This window comes from Urocitellus parryii, chromosome 3, assembly GCF_045843805.1.
Source record: "Urocitellus parryii isolate mUroPar1 chromosome 3, mUroPar1.hap1, whole genome shotgun sequence".
NCBI lineage: Eukaryota > Metazoa > Chordata > Mammalia > Rodentia > Sciuridae > Urocitellus > Urocitellus parryii.
In genome coordinates, this window is record NC_135533.1 from 169,045,394 (window position 1) to 169,062,208 (window position 16,815).

Below are 16,815 nucleotides of genomic sequence, written 5' to 3' on the forward strand. Positions count from 1 at the left end.
TCACAAATCCTAAAATCACAAGATTCCCACAAAAAGATTGAATTTGCATAGAATCTCAGAAGAGTTTATGTTCTGGACCTGAAGAGGTCTGCCCCAGTCCTGCAGCCGCATTTCGTTGTTAAAGCCTGGGGTGTGCCCCCACGAAGGTCCTCCCAGCAGGATGGCAGGAGAGGACTCTGGGGTGAGGAGTAACCCTTCAGAGGGTAGCTGGGTGGAGGTCTGGGCCCAGGTCCTTCCACAGGAAGGCTGGAGCCCAGGCTAAGAATGTGTGATGTGTGTCTCTGGGAGCTGAGGTGGCGGGTGCCCCACAGAGCCCCATTCTCTCCCCTGTCCCCACCCCCCCTTCCACCCTCCAGGTTTCTGGTAAAGAGCTACCTGCAAGCCAAGGTGTCCCCAGACTCTGCACCACAGAAGCCTCTACCTCAGTCTGTCGAATATCTTGCCAGGCCTGTCCTGGCCCGGTGCCCAGCCCAGAAGGCAGCCGACTTCCTCTGCCCAGAGTTATACACTGCAGCCTGGGCACACGCAGCCGCCAGGTGAGAAGCGCTGAGAAGTCAGCACCCTACACGGGGAGGGGAGGTAGGCTCCTCCTCTCTGAGGGCCTTCAGTGCATGTTCATGGAGAGCCTCTAGAACCAGTCCCACCCCTAGCCTCCCCAGGCCTCGAAGCTCCTATTGCATGAGAGAAATTATAAAAGTCCTTAGATTCCTGGAATAACTCACAATCCAACAAATATACCCATACGAAAATACTACCAATGTATATTGATATGCAAACCAATAACAATAAATACAGCAATCCTTCTAAATTGGAAAATAGTCCATAATCTAAAAATAATTTTCTAAAATATGACTCTAGCAGAGGATGGACTCTGTTTTAATTCCAGCATCTGATAGACTTCAGAAAACATAGACAAAACCAAGGGGTCATCCATTCTGTCACTCAACCAATATTATCAGGTACCCACCAGTCAGGAATGACTAAATATGCTACAAGCTTGGAATAAAGAGAAGGCCTAGCCAAACACAGACACCATAACAGAGAGATGGAAAGAATTAATGACCTATAAAGAAAAAGCTTCTCACCCTGCCCAACACTAAAATGCCAAAAGTAACAAACTGGAAAAAGTATATATTTTTATTATATAAGTGGTCCCATATCCCAACCTGTGGTCCCAGGAATGATTGATAGTTATTTTGAGATCACAAGGAACTTGAGACATTCATTCATTCATTCCACAAATGTTTATTCAGTGCCTACAATATGCCAGGCACTGTTCTAAGATGTAGGGATCTATCCATACACTAATAAACCTTCAGACCTCAAAGAACTGACTTTCACTTGGGAAAACTGGGGGAAAGAAGACTGCTGGGTAATTAAGATGCCATTGTGTTTCTCTTTGCTTGGAACTCAGAGTGACATCTGCTTATGTACTCCCTGACAAAGCAAAATAAATATTGCTTAACAGTTTGCTTTATACACAAGTTTCAAGGGTTACGGATGGTCATGCAGGAAACAAACAATAAAGGGGGAGTAAAGGTTAATATAATGGCAAATGACTAACTTAGTGTCTTGGAGGACAACAGTTAGTTTTCTGGTTTTGTTTTTAGGTTCCTTGCAGCAGGCTGGGTGACCAACAGGCCTCACTAACATTTAACAAATTTTGTTTTGTTTTGTTTTCTTCCTTGGATCATAGAAAGCCAAACAACAGAATGGCCTAAAAACATTGGTATTGGGTTGGGATGTGCATGAAAAAGAGGGGAATGCTCCTGGCCCAAATCTCTGAGGCTTTAAAATGTGGTGGTTAAGAAAAAATCCAAGCCGATAGTGGTGGCGCATGCCTATAATCCCAATGGCTCGGGAGGCTGAGGCAGGAGAATCAAAAGTTCAAAGCCAGCCTCAGCAATTTAGCTAGACCCTATCTCTATTAAAAAGGGCTGGGGATGTGGCTCAGTGGTTAAGCACCTCTGGGTTCCAAAAGGAACAAAAATAAATTCTGGCTCCACTCCTTACTTACTAGCTGTGTTACCCTGGACAATTTGGTTAACCTCTCTGACACTCAGGTTTTCCCCTGTAAACAGGAAATGTATTCCTTGAGAGAGAATGTTTATCAAGCATTTAGCTTTATGACACACAAGAAGTCCTAAACAGAATTTGTATTTCTGAGGGCCCCCCATAGCTACCGGTTATCTTTCCCAGTCAGTCAAGAAGCTGACCCTTTTCTGGTTTTCAGGCTCATAGAGGACTCGGTGCATCATCTACAGACCCTCACGCAATCTGGGGCTGACCAGCAGGAGGCTTGGAACCAGACTTCTGTCATGCACCTCCAGGCTGCTAAGGTGAGCTGCCTATCAGCCAAAGCTGCAAGGGACCCGCTTGTCTTTCCAAGCTGGCTACCCTGCCGGGAAAATCCAGGCTGTGCCATTATTCCCCAAGCCTGCGCCTCAGCGGCTGCCCTCATTTCATTTCTAAGGCTTTAGTCCAGGGTATTTTAATTAAAGGACTTAACTCCAAAGCAATCTTGCTGGCAGCTCTTGGGGGGAAAGGTAATGAGGCAGTGTTATTGGATTTGCTTCAGGTTGTTCAAATATTTCCTCCCAGATAGAAAAGCAGGTCAAGCTTCCCCTTAGCCCCACAGGCAATCCTTGGATGTCTGATTCAATTTCCACTATGGTTTGTGTTTGTGCATAATTCACAGTCAGTCGGCAAATATTTGAGCACCCACTCTGCAGCAGCCCTGGGCTCGGTGCTCAAACGGTGAAGCTGCTGCCCACACCTATCAAGGAAGCGCTGGGCAGGGGAATATAGGCTGCTGTGGGATTCTGGGGCAGGTGCATCTCTACTCACCTTGAGGCTTCCCAGAAAGGGTGGCACACAGGCTGAGGCTTCAAGGATAAGCTGAAATTAGCATGCTGAGGGTGGTGGGGGATGAGGGGGCTGGGGGGGGCAGATGGCAGCTTTGCAGAGGAAGGTTTCCAAGCAAAGGGAGCAGCAGGTACAAGAAGAGGAGACAGGAAAAGTCCTGGTGCTTGGGAGGAAATGCAGACCTTTCAGGAGGAGCCAAAGGTGGAAGAATCAAGGAGAAGAGGGTAGACAGGGAGGGGAGACAGGAGAGACCTTCTGCAGTGTGAGAAGCCTGTGTCTTGTCTCCATTGTGACGGGAAGCCATGGCTGAGTCTGCATCAGGCAAAAATGAAGGGAGCAGAATTTCCTTCCAGAAGGATCATGCAAGCTGCAGAGGGAGGAATGGACTGGAGGCTGGAAGTTAATCAGAAGGAAGCTGCTGCAGCCTGGACCAGCCCCCACCATGAACTTGGTAGAGGCCACGGAGAGAAGAGGGGAAATGCAGAGATAGTAAAGGGGTAGAGGAAGGAACAGGCCTCAAGAGTCATGGGGTGGGAAAGAAGTAAGAATGCCTCTTGAGCTTAGGCAACTGGAACCCTGGCCATGCCAACAACTGAAAACTAAAGCGGCCACTCCAATCATCAGGCTTCAGACCCCCCAAAATGGTTGCCAAGCAGGAGAGGCCTGAAGGTCTGCAGAGGCCCTGGGAGGGCAGGACTGGCTGGCAGGCTGTGCATGAGCACCACCTGGTGACCCAACACCTGCACCACAGTCGTGGGCACTGGCAGTAGCCACAGCTCTCAGCTCCACAGCCCACCACAGTGGCACTAAATGTCCTGTCAACATGGAGTGAGCCCAGGCAGCACCCTCACCAGATGACCAAAAAAGGAACCACAATCCCCCATTATTCATTTTCCAAACCTAAGCCCTGCCTTCGAACGGGCCAGACGCTGCTCGCCAGTTTCCTTCATTTAGCACATGTGAGCCTGTGCAGGAGACCAGCAGAATCTCTCCTCTAAGGATGAAGAAAGAGATCTCATAGGCATGAAGTTAGAGAGTAGAAAATGGCTGAGTCAAGATGGCTTCCTGCGCCACACACCACAGGCAAGCTGTGTCCTCCTCAAGCTCAGGGGCACCAAAGGTGGGAAGCTCAGTCAGCTTGTGAGAGAAGAGTGAATCCAAAAGGCTTCCTGGGGGGATGGTGGCCAAGCTGTCTCCGAGGTCACAGTGGGAAGGGGTTCTATACTTCGTGTGCTTTGTGGGGTTCGCTACTCTACAGAAACCTCAAGTGCCCAACCAGGCCTCATCTGGAAACTTGAAATGTGCAGGTAGAGAATGACTTTACTACAACTTGGGGAAGGAGACAAAACTGGTAGGTGGATAGACAAGGAAAAACCATGAGCTAAGTTCTAGTCTCCCAGCTGTGTGTGTGACATGCCATCTGACCTCAAGCACTCCCTCCCCTCTGCGGGATTTACCTTTCCAGTCTGTACAACAAAGGTGCTCTGACAGGCTTTGGTCCTCTAAGGTCAGGCTCTGCCCAGGAGAGATGTCAGTTCCTAGGATCCTGGAGCTAATGCTGGTGCTCGGTATAACCCAGCTTCAGGCCCTGCTGGCTTTGGCAGCACAGGTAGCAGTTAGGAGTACAGCCCTGGTTTGGCTCTTGTTGCCACCACTTACCAGCCATATGACCCTGGGCAAGGAACTTAAGTCTCAGAGCCTGTCTCTTTTTACAACACAGAGCTATTACCAGCACCTACTTTACAGGATTATTATGAAGACTGAGCTGACATGTGTAAAAATTTAAGAGATACCCAGCGATAAGGACATACTTTATCCCTATGGCCTAAAGGCCACCTTCTCTTTCTGGTCTTCATCTTGCTTTCCAAGATAGAACTGGGCCCTGGGGCAGCTCACCATCACTTCACTCCCCAAGCAGAGCCTGGAGAACCTTTGGGTGTGGTCCATGGGCTAGACAAGGGAAAGCGGGGCTTCAGTGACAAAAGTACACTATCTCTAGTTTTGTCCCTCAATGCAGATTGAGTGCAGAAGGCTGCTGGGTGGCAGGACCCATCTGATCATCGTCCACCTCCAAACGCTGCACACCCAGCACGGCAGTGAGGAGCAGGGCTGGCTGCCTAAGCGGAGCTATCAGCACCTGTGTGAGGAAGGCAGGTTCTTTCCAAATGAGAAACCTGACCACTCGCTGCCCTGCTGAAAGCTCTGGTGACTCCTTGGCCCCTACAGAATAAAACCCCGGCCATGTCATTCACAGCTCTTCACTGATGTGGGTCCATCCAAACTTACAAAGTGCCCATCATTGCCTCATTAAATCAGAGTGCATCGGCCTCAGGAAATTACCTCCTGAAAGTATAGCCTTTGCTCATAAAGTTCCCCTTGCCTCAGATGGCCTTGCCCTATCCCTTGTCCTGCAGGGGGAATTCTTTTGAACCCCAAGACACTTTAAACCTTGCTATTTCAAGTTACTAGCAGCAGCATGGACATCACAAGACAGATCTACTCTCATTCTGCATTCTTTTTTTCTTTTTTGTACCAGGGATTGAATCCAAGGGCATTTAACCACTGAGCCACATCTCCAGCCCTTTTTACTTTTTATTTTGAGACAGGGTCTCATTAAATTGCTTAGAGTCTTGATAACTTGCTGAGGCTGGCTGATTTTGAACTTATGATCCTCCTGCCTCAGCCTTCTGAGCAGCTGGGATTACAGGTGTACGACACCACACCCAGCTAGAATCTGCATTCTGAAAAGACATCCAGGTGCCCTGCACACATACAAATTTGAAAGCCTCAAACTGTTTAGCCCCTCTTCCTCAAGCAACTTGTATCCTGATAAAATACTGATGTGCACTTGTCTTGGGTAAAGGGGGGATATTAAAAATATTTAATAACCAAAAGGGCAGGAGATAAAGGGTCCTAAAGGTTCCTGCTGAGACAGGCATTAATCCTTTAATTCCTGGGCTATGGGGAGAAGGGGGTCCAGGGAAGGAGTCCATCTGGCAGAGGGGGCTCTCATTAGGTTGATGGCTAGGATAAATTGCCTTTACATCTTGTACCCTCACTTTCCCACCACATGGTACACACACGTGCTGCCCTCCAAGTCCCTGGAGCCAGCCACCAGTACACCTGACACTCTGTCTACTTTCAACTCTACTTGAAGCTGCTCCAAGCAAAATGAGGATACCAAAGGCCAAGTTCCAGAGCCCACGGGCTAGACACACACGTGTATACAGATAAACACTGTACCAAAAAGGCTCAAGGAGACCCTGAGCGAGCTGGAGGGGAGGGGGCCTGCTGTCAGCCCTCTGGCAAGCATACAGCTGTGGCAGTGTGTTCGTCTGTCTTGCCAAGATTCCAGGGTGACTTCTGGAGTTGGAAACCATCTATCAGTGTCTGATACACCTTTGTCTTTGTAGGCACACTGCTACTATATCACTGTGAAGAGTTTCACGGACGCTCTGGAGAAACTAGACAAGGAACCAGCAATTCAGCAAGTGCTCCAACGCCTCTGTGACCTCTTTGCTTTACACGGTATCTTGACAAACTCGGGAGACTTTCTCCACGATGGCTTTCTGTCTGGGGCCCAAGTAGACATGGCAAGAAAAGCTTACCTGGACCTGCTCCTCCTGATCAGGTGAGTGGCAGGCCCTCAAACCATGATATTAGCCTTCGGAGAAAAGCCCTCTACTCTAGTTCACAGGTTAGTTCACAGGTCACCTCAAACTCCAAGATCTTGCTAACTGGGGTATGTCTGGCAAAACCAGCAAGGGCCCTGGGGAGGTTCGCATCCCAGCATTATTATGCCAACATGAAGTATAAAGGCTTAGTGAAAGAAACAAGTGAAGAATAATTAGAAATAAAAATGCTTAAAAATAAGTTAGCTACCTCAATTGATCTCTTCAACATCGTCAACATGTCAGGAACAATGTCACAGGCATATGAATAAAATAAAGCATGCCACATGTGAATATGTGTTAATAGTCTGAATCATAGCTAACACTTAAGGAGTACTTATGTGCCCAGGCACTGTGCCAAAAGCTTTTACAAACATCATCTCAGTTAATCCTTAGAGCCCTTTGAAATGGACTTAATCTCTGTATTTTACTGGAGAGGAAATTCAGGCTTATGGGAGTTAACCTGCTCAACGTCACATAATTAGCCAGAATAGGAGTTGGTACAATCTCAGGCCTCTCTGATGCCTGAGTATGCACCCTTAACCTGTGGGTGAAGGTCTAAGTACTATTTTAGGTATATCCCTGTCTTTGTTGAATGTGCACGAGCAAATAATTGCCAAGTTGACTAAACTTTACTGCCTTGGTAACAAGATGAAAAATTTTTTAAAAACTCAAGTAATTTATATATTGATTCATAGAACAATAATACAAATAGTTTTTATATGTAGAATTAATGCAGTACAATCTGGAGTCATGAAATACTAATCAAATGCTTTCTTTCATCCAGTCATTTCACATAATCTAAATAATTACTTGAAAAACATCAAAACCACAGGCCAACCTGATCAGGGTTCTAGAAAACAAATTTTAAAAATATGAATTATTTACCATTGTCAATAATATATTTTTTTAAAAAATAGAATAACTTGAGAATACACTCTTTTGAGACCCCACGGGGCAGAAAATATGACGCCTATTGTACATTAGGAGGTGTGGCCTTTTCCCTGCATCCTCTGATAGTTCTCATTATCAGCAACACTAAAAAATTTTACAAACTTGAAACTGTTGTAAAATAAAATTTCCATGACAGAGTTAAAGAAAACAAACCAAATTCTTTTTATTTCTAACAATATACAGTAATTTTCGTGCTATTTATTACAAAACATAGGCACTTAGATAGATGGTAGCTAGTAAATGTTTGTTCAATTAAATCATCACAAATTGTCAAAAAAGGGCTGGGGATATAGCCCAGTAGTAGCGACCCTGGGTTCAGTACTAAAAAAAAAATTGGGGTCCATGAAAAATATTTAATAATTTGAAAGAATCTTATACTGTGAGGTTATTTTATACTGTTAGGAATAAATCTAAATAAAATAAATAAACATAACATACATACACACACACAAACAGTAAGATTATGAACTTGGTTTTAAAAAAATATGCACAGAGGCTGGGGCTGTACCTCAGTGTAGAGTGCTTGCCTAGCATGTGTGAGGCACTGAGTTTTAAACTCAGCACCACATAACATTTTTTTTAAAAAAATTAAATAAAGGGGGTTGGGGTTATGGCTCAGCGGTAGAGCACTCGCCTCGCATGTGCAAGGCCCTGGGTTCGATCCTCAGCACCATATAAATAAAAATATTAAAAAGACTTTTAAAAATAATTATTAAAAAAATTAAATAGGTTGGGGTTGTGGCTCAGCAGTAGAGTGCTCGCCTGGCATGTGCAGAACCCTGGGTTCGATCCTCAGCGTCACATAAAAATAAATAAGTGAAATAAAGGCATTGTGTGCAACTACAACTAAAAAATAAATATTTTTAAAAAAATTAAATAAAGGTTTAAAAAAAATATGCACAGGGCTGGGGATGTAGCTCCGCAGTAGAGTGCTTGCCTAGTTGGAGTTGTGGCTCAGCAGTGGAACACTTGCTTTATACGTGCAAGGCGCTGGGTTCAATCCCTAGCACCAAGTAAAAAATAAATAAACAAAATAAAGGTATTATGTCCATTTATATATATATATATATAAAATCTGACTGCTGGGCACAGTGGCACACACTTGTAATCCCAGTGGCTCAGGAGGCTGAGACTGGAGGATCACAAGTTCAAAGCCAGCCTCAGCAATTTAGCAAGGCCCTAAGCAACTCAGTGAGATGCTGTCTCTAAATAAAATACAAAAAAGGGCTGGGGATGTGGCTCAATGATTAAGGGTCCCTGAGTTCAATCCCTGGTACCAAAAAATATCTATCTATATCTATATCTATATCTGACACAATGATGGCCCAGGTATTAAACTTTCCCTAATTTAGGCAATCCACTGGTGGAAACCATTAAGAGCGTGTTAAATTATTACCCTATATGCATAATATGATTACATGACCTATGCAACTCTCTATTATGTACAATCAGACAAATGAGAAGTTATACTCCATTAATGTATAATTTGTCAAAATGCATTCCACTGACATATGTAATTAGAACAAATTAAAAAAAAAAAGAGCGCATTAAGTATAGAACAATTCAAGCCCAAATGTGTCTTTCTGAAACACTTGGCATTTTAAAAGCACATGATAAAAATAATATTCTGGTCCTGCTTGGTGGTGATGATAAAATACAAAAGATCACCTTAACATCTTTAAGTATGGAGTTTTTGGGGTTTCATTTTTATCTGCAAACAGCATTTCTAAGCGCTTGCCTTTGCTCCAGAGACTTACAAATCAAGACAAGACAGCGCTGACGCAAGCTGCCAACTCACGCAAGCATCAAACCCACAAAATGATTTACTTACATTATGGTTCCTAAGTAACCTTACTACTGCAGGGTAATTAGGTATGTAACAGAGTCCATGCTTAACGGTTCTTTGTCACAGTTCCCTGCCTTGATTAGTCATTATCTCTCTCAGACTTCTAAGATGACAAATGAAAGGCAGCACACTATTCTAAGTGACACTAAAACCAGCTCTCTGTGTCACATTAATGAATTGACCCAAAGGGGTTTTAGTTGTTTAAAATGTGTTAGTAAAATCTCAGCTGGGGTAAAGACGGCAGGCTGGGGTAAATCTCAGGTAAGGTAGACTGCACAAATGCACTTAATTTTGTTCCTTCCTAAAGACACATTTGGGCTTGAATTGTGCTATACTTAATTATGCTCTTAATGGTGTCTGCCACTGGATTCCCTAGACTAGGGAAAGTTTAATACCCCAGGCATAATTGTTTCAGATATATTTTTGACAGCATTCTGTTTTGTTTTTATCTGGCACTAGCAATTGAGCCCATGGCATTGCACATGCTAGGAAGCACTCTTTAAACAACAGCAAGAGAATTAGAAAATTTTTAAAGGCATGAGGCTACAAAAAGAACAGGAGAGGAAAATGAAAGTTGGATAAATGGGCATACAATGACTTAGATAAGTCACAGCAGAGAACCCCAAGGAGAAGCACTGTGTACCTCAGGCAATGGGGATGAGAGTGAGATGGGACTGACAGGATGGTGGAAGTTCAGCTCAGAGAGATCCGAAACCTCGGTTCCCCTCCTCCCCTGTGACTTTCCCAGCCCTATTCTGATAGGGCCAAGGGGAATGGGGAACATTAGGCATAGTGGAGGATGAGGCTACCCTACAGAAAGCAGGGATTTCACAAGCCAAATATTAACACTTCCTCCTCCAGTGCTCATTAACCTCTTGGTACTAGGAGAGTGACAGCCAGGCGGGTACCCTGTAGGAGAATAGCAAGATAATCCTTCTCTGAAGAATCTGACCATCCAAGGGAGCAGGGGCACAGTCCACAGTGAGCCCCGCTAACAATCAACATGCACACTTGTACTGAGCTAGTTCATGCCCCATTCTTAGCTATGACCAGACACTCTGGGATCACCAGATGCACTGAATACTGCTAACATAAAAGAAGGAGCAAGAACAAGCAAGAACAAGGCAACTCAGAGGACACAAAGAGAATCTGTAGTGAGTAGAAAGCTTTAAAAAGAAAAAAACATAGTAATATCCTCAAAGAATTAATAAGAGATACCCAAACTATGGAATAAGAACCAGAATGTAATTATTTAAAATGTAATATTCAGAGAAGAAAGAAAAAAAAGAGCTCTTTGAAATTTAACAAAAAGGTAGTAGAAATGAAAAACTCAATTTAAGGACTGGAAGATACAGTTGCAGAGACCTCACAGAAAGAAAGCAGAAAAGGACAAAAAAAATGAGAGAAAAGATCTTTTAAAAATAAGAGGACCTATCCTAGCTATTCATCTTCTAAAAAGCAGGTCTAGGGGGAAAAAAAGAAAGAGGAAGACAGGAAAAAATGGAAAGGGGCAATTTATTTTATTTTTGGGGGGGGTAATTTATTAATAAAATAATTCAAGTAAATATCCCTCATGAGAAAGATACAAGTTTCAGATTGAAAAGGGCACAGTGCCTACAAAGAGGAGAGAGACACGCACACACATGCATGTGCACACATTGTCAATACACCCTGTGAAGTGTTAATCAGTGCCAGAAAGGAAAGGGTACCAGGGAAAGGGGATGGGAATATAGAGGTGAGGGAGCAGGGAAGTCTATGGGAAGATGATATTTGAGGAAAGACCTGAGGAGTGTCATATGGCTGCTGGATGGTGGTCAGGGGAAGGTTTCCAGGTATGGACAGGTACAAATGTTGGAGGTCAATGCTTTTACTCTGTACGAGCCTAGGAGGGCTTGAGCACAGGACAGTCACAATCAGAAATAATCCAATGTCTATTTTTAAAGGATTACTCCAGCTGCCATACTAAGAATTTCGAATAAAAAGAAGGGGCTGAAGCAACTCAGTGAGACTCAGTCTCTAAAAAAAATATAAAAAATGGGCTGGGGATGTGGCTCAGTGGTTGAGAGCCCCTGGATTCTATCCTGGGTACCAAAACAAAAAAAGAAAAGCAGGGCTGAGAGCACCTGGTCACTTGCTTAGCATATGTGAAGCCCTGGGTTCAATCCCCACCTGGTGAGAGGGGAATAGAAAGCAGCAGGGAGAGAGGATCCTGGCCTGGACCAGAGTGGGAGCACTGGAGTGGTAGGAAGTAATCAAAGTTTTATATTTTGAAAGTAGAACAGGATGTGCTGAGAGATTAGATAGATGTGTGGTGAGACAGAAGAATCAAATGGGGAGGACTACAGAAGAGCCAGGTTTGAGCAGGATGGACAGAAAAAGATTAGGAGTTTGGTTTTAGACATGTTATGTTGGAAAAGCCTATTTGAAATCCAAATACAGATGTGATACAGAGGGATAAATTTGGAAGTCACTGGCATATGGTTGATATTTAAAGCCATGAGAGAGATGATACCACAGGAAGTGACAACATGAAGAGAGAGGTCCACGTACTGAGTCTCAGGACCCTACAAAAATATTAAGAGGTGACCTTGTCAGTGGAGTGGTAGAGGTGAGAACATGAGTGAATCCAGTTCTCTCTGGAGGAACGGGAACACTGGAGATATAATATACCCAGCAGAGACAGCAAAATACTTGCAAGTACTGTCATAAAACGGAGCCAACAAATGGGGTTAAGATAGAAAGGGAAACTGAGTCAAAGCTTGTTTTTTTAAGATTAGAGAGATGACAGCATGTCTGTATATTAATGGAAATGATCCAGCAGAAAGGGGAATTTTGACACTGTAGGAGTAAGGCAAGATAATTTCTGGAATATCATTCTCCAGTAGACAAGGGCAGAAGGCAGCTAGTACACAGAAGGGACTGACTGGCCTGAGCTGGGATCCTGGACAGGTGACCTTCACTAAGACTGGGGGCACTGTGTATAAACGCAGGGGTAGGAACTGTGGAAAGTCTCTTACTCCTTCCACTTTATCAGTGAAATAAGATGCAAAGTCATTTGTGTAAGAAAGATGGGGAAGTGAGCAGGCACAGTGGTGCACACCTGTAATCCCAGCAGTTTAGGAGGCAGAAGGATCGTGAGTTCAAAGCCAGCCTCAGCAACTTAGCAAGGCCCTAAGCAACTTAGTGAGACCCTGTCTCAAAATTTTAAAAAGGGCTGGGGATGAGGCTCAGTGGTTAAGCATCCCTGGGTTCAATCCCTGGTACCAAAAAAAAAAAAAAAGAAAGAAAGATGGGGAGGTGAGTAGTGTAAATTTGAGGACGGAAGACAATTATGAGAACAAAGAAGTAAAAGAGAAAGAACTAGAACAATGTAATATGATTGCAAAACAGCCACCAGGCCCACTTGAACCCTTAGGCTGGTTCTGACAGCCTAAGGGTAACTACAAAAGTGGTGGCAAGAAGTTGGTGGAAAACTGGAGATAACAAGGGATGGTCTTTGCTAAACTAATATGACAAAGCAAGAAAAACTGATGAATCTATTTTTGAGAGGGTAAATATAATGGACAATGGAATTTCAGCTGCCTAAGGAGGGAAATGAGACCACTAGGGGCATGAGAGACATTAAATAGGTGGGGGTGGGGAGGTCATAACAATGAGGAATCATCCAAGACAGATTAAGGACAGTACCTAGCTACCTCCAATGCTTGAATGCCATATAGTCAACAGAATGTCAACACTGAATTTGGTCTGGCCAAAATTACAAAAATTATTAGGAGGCAGGAAAGCCAAGGGAAGGGAGTATGGGAGACTGGAGGAAGGGGTGAAGAGAAAGATGCTCAAAGTAAATCCTTATCTTCTGTAATGGGAAGTCAACATATAACATCCACACTTGAACCATCAAGAAGTTGCTAGCCGGGAGAGGGGGATGGGAATAGGAAAGACAGTAGAATGAATCGGACATAACTTTACTATGTTCCCATGACCAGTGAAACTCCACATCATGTACAACCACAAGAATGGGAAGTTATACTCCATGTATGTGTGATATATCAAAATACACTCTACTGTCATGTATAACTAAAAAGAACAAATTTAAAAAATTATTTTAAAGTTGCTAGCAATACAAACCAGGTATTTAGTAAAACACCAAAATATCAGCCTCTTGAAACTGCCTCTAGGAGAGAGACCAGGATATGCTGTTTTTTAAATAGCAAGCCTTAAAGAACTCTTTTGATTCTTTATACTGTGCATGTATAATTGATGAAAAAAAAAGCTGAATTGTTCAAAAAGTGAATACTGATGCAAGTTCTAATTAGGTGTTGCTATCTGTCACTCTAGATTAATTAGATTTGTAAGCACATCCAAAATACTCACAGTCTTGTTTCCTGTCTCAGGAAGGATGCTATCTTGTTAACTGATGCATTTGACTTCACCGACCAGTGTTTGAATTCAGCACTTGGCTGTTATGATGGAAATGTCTATGGACGTCTGTTCCAGTGGGCTCGGGAGTCACCAAGCAATGCTCAGGTAGTCGAGTGGAACACATTATAAATTATGTAAGAGAGCAGAGAACAAGCAGTAAATACACCTCTGTTTTCCCATTTTCATTGATTTCCATTAAGTTGAAAATCGCTTGATACAGAATGTCTGTTTAAAATATTTTTAGAGAATACATTAAAGACACCAGCAGTAGGAGTGTGGCCTGGCAGGAACTGTAATCAGCAGATGCACTACTCAGAACTTAGTAAAGGGAATTAGGAGGGAAGCCGAAGCTCTAAATCATGCCTTGACGTACCCAAGAGCATATATACACAGTGGTAAACTGGCTTTTAAGTAACAAAAATAAGAAGATAAATCACAGCGGTGACTTAACCATCTTATATTCAGTCTTTTAACTCTCAGTGTTCTGTAGATGAAAGTGGGCATTCAGAGGTGACAGGAAGCTTGAGGGGGTGTCTCACTCAGACCTGACTGCCTGCTAGAGATGCCTCTTCTTGGCAATCTCAGGAGCATAGAAGGCTGCTTCAAAGCCATGGTAGCCAGCAGAGGCACAAAAATGACAATTTCAAAGGTTACGGCAACAAGATCCCCAGCTCTCCTGGGAGAGAATACCAGAACACTCTACATGTTTAACAGCAAGAAGAGAGGGAGGACTCATAAAATCCCAACTATTTAAGGCGAGGGTCCTAGACTGTGCCCAGCCTAGCTGGGATAAGTTGCAAATGTCAATAAATGCATTAACTGGAACAAGGAAATAAATTCTGTAGTTAAGAATGTGGAGAACCAATGTTTAACAGCAAACCTGATAGATGGTCAAAACAAAAAGTCTATAGGTACACAGATCCTTTTTTTTTTTTTGTAGTGCTGGATTTTTAAAAATTTATCATGTAAAGCCAGGTATGGTGGTGCACGCCTATTATATCAGCCCCAGACTCTGAGGCTGAGGAAGGGGGACTGCAAATTCAAGGCCAACCTGGGCAAACTTAGTAACGCTGTGTCTTAAAATTAAAAAAAAAAAAAAAATCTTTAAGGGCTGAGGATGTAGCTAAGTGGTAGAGCACACCTGGGTTCAATCCCAAGTACCAAGAAAAAAAAAGAGATGTATAATGCAAATATGTTGTTCACATGGTAACACTTGCTTTTCTATCTCTTCAGTCCAATTTCAGAAAAAAAAAGGTGTCTTAACAGCTCATCAAATTGGCAGTTCCCAGGCTTTCATTCACACTTGGCACAGTGTTAGACTTGCTCTTAACAATTTGTACTGTCATACCTCATAGCTTAATTTAACATGATCCTCTGAAGTTATAACACAACCAGTTACCCCCAGAACAGCCCTCAGGTGGCCAATCTGTTCAGTCAATCCCCATCCCCAGAAAGGCATTCTTTGAAATCTACAAGGAAATATAAACAATTTACTGAAGGAAAATGTATTTACTGCTTACTTAATACAGTTTGCCTACTTCCAGAGTGTTTCTTTTATAGTCATCTCTCCTTTCTAACATTTAAATCCTGACATAAAAATAAAGCAGTCTGCCTAGCTCAGCCTAGTTCTTATGGTCCAAAGATATACATATGCCCTTTGATGCTCCAAAGAACCTGCCCTGCTGTTTACCTGATAGGAAATGCTGACACGCAGAGCTCAGTCCAGTTTTACTGAAAACACAGGAAACATTCCAGTTCTCCAGATTTCTCATGGTCACTGAAGAATGGTGGGGGCGTTCTTGTTTTTCACCTTTAAAGACTTCAATCTGGATACCACATGAGAGCAGCCTTTTCTAAATGAGGTATGACTGACCCACGGCATTAAACAGATGTGGTAAAAAACTGATGCACTTCATCCCATTCACTTTTCTTCGGCCTGATGGCAAGTAAGGGTGGAGCCTTCCCCTGCCTAACTCCAGAACCTGTCATGGAGTAGACACGCCACATTTATGGGATAAATGACCATGGCTTTATAACCTACACAGACAAAGGAGCCCACTGCAAACAAATGCAGCAGACTCTCATATCCTACTATACATTGCCTTGCTAAAAAGGTGACAGGAACAGCAATATGACTCTTTCATGCATAGCAATTTAGGAATGTGTGGTTACAAATGACCTTGTTTCCAGTTAATCAAAATGACAATCACTTGACCACTAATATATTGCCACACGATTTTATAATACATTTCTGGTTCCTATAGAAACCACCAGAACTTTTAAAGTGTATTTTTCTGACCTAATATAGATAATTTTGAAGCTGCAGTAAAGAGACATTTCCCTCATTTGCACAGTAAAAAAGGCACATTGCAAGTATTTTAAACAAATTAAAACAGCAGCTATGTTGAAATATGCCATGTAGATACACAAGTACAAATGGGAATGTATTTCAGTGGCTTTTCTACTGAAAGTAAAGTGCTGTGCTGAATTGAATGTCTTAAAATCACAGAAGAGTCTCTTCTGTCTGGGGCAGGCTATGGTGAGCTTTCTCCCTGGACAGGATGGTGTGCTCTCTCTTGGTTTAGTCTAGCCATGGTTTCTGCTTTTTTGATTTTCTGCCCAACCTGGATGCTATTTCAATCCAGCTTCCCCAAAGAAAACTACAAACAGTTCCCCCTCCCTACATGAACTCACATCTAAGAGATTCCCTATGGAGACAAGGAGGGAAGGAGCCACTAGGGACAATTTCAAATCATGAACCCTATTATTCCCCAATTGTTCTATTGTAAAAATATGCGCTGGTAGAAGTTAGGTATGTTAAACACATCTATTGACTTAGTCATTCCTGCATCCAGGAAGTGTCTATTGAGCTTATACTATAGTGCCAGAAACTTCTAGGTATTAAAAATACAGTGGAGGTGTGTACACCAGCGCATGCCAATAATCCCAGTGGCTCAGGCAGGAGGATTGCAAGTTCAAAGCCTGCCTCAGCAACTTATTGAGGTCCTAAGCAATTTAGCAAGACCCTGTCTCAAAATAAATAAAAAGGGCTGGAGA

The 16,815-nt window shown here is 43.2% G+C and overlaps 1 protein-coding gene across 2 annotated transcripts in view; it reads left to right on the forward strand.

Annotated features, from left to right (window-relative positions):
- Acox2 (acyl-CoA oxidase 2) overlaps positions 1 to 16,815 on the forward strand; it is a 39,369-nt gene that overhangs the window by 21,792 nt on the left and 762 nt on the right. The window contains exons 11-15 of one of the 2 annotated variants that reach the window (XR_003301970.2): positions 357 to 536; positions 2,234 to 2,339; positions 6,279 to 6,496; positions 13,731 to 13,863; positions 15,456 to 15,620. Coding sequence is in view for 1 of the 2 variants with exons in the window: in XM_026402051.2 (XP_026257836.2) it covers positions 357 to 536; positions 2,234 to 2,339; positions 6,279 to 6,496; positions 13,731 to 13,863 (637 nt within the window). In the remaining variant the exon portion in view is untranslated. The remainder of the gene's footprint in view (positions 1 to 356; positions 537 to 2,233; positions 2,340 to 6,278; positions 6,497 to 13,730; positions 13,864 to 15,455; positions 15,621 to 16,815) is intronic. The other variant, XM_026402051.2, reaches the window with a different exon arrangement.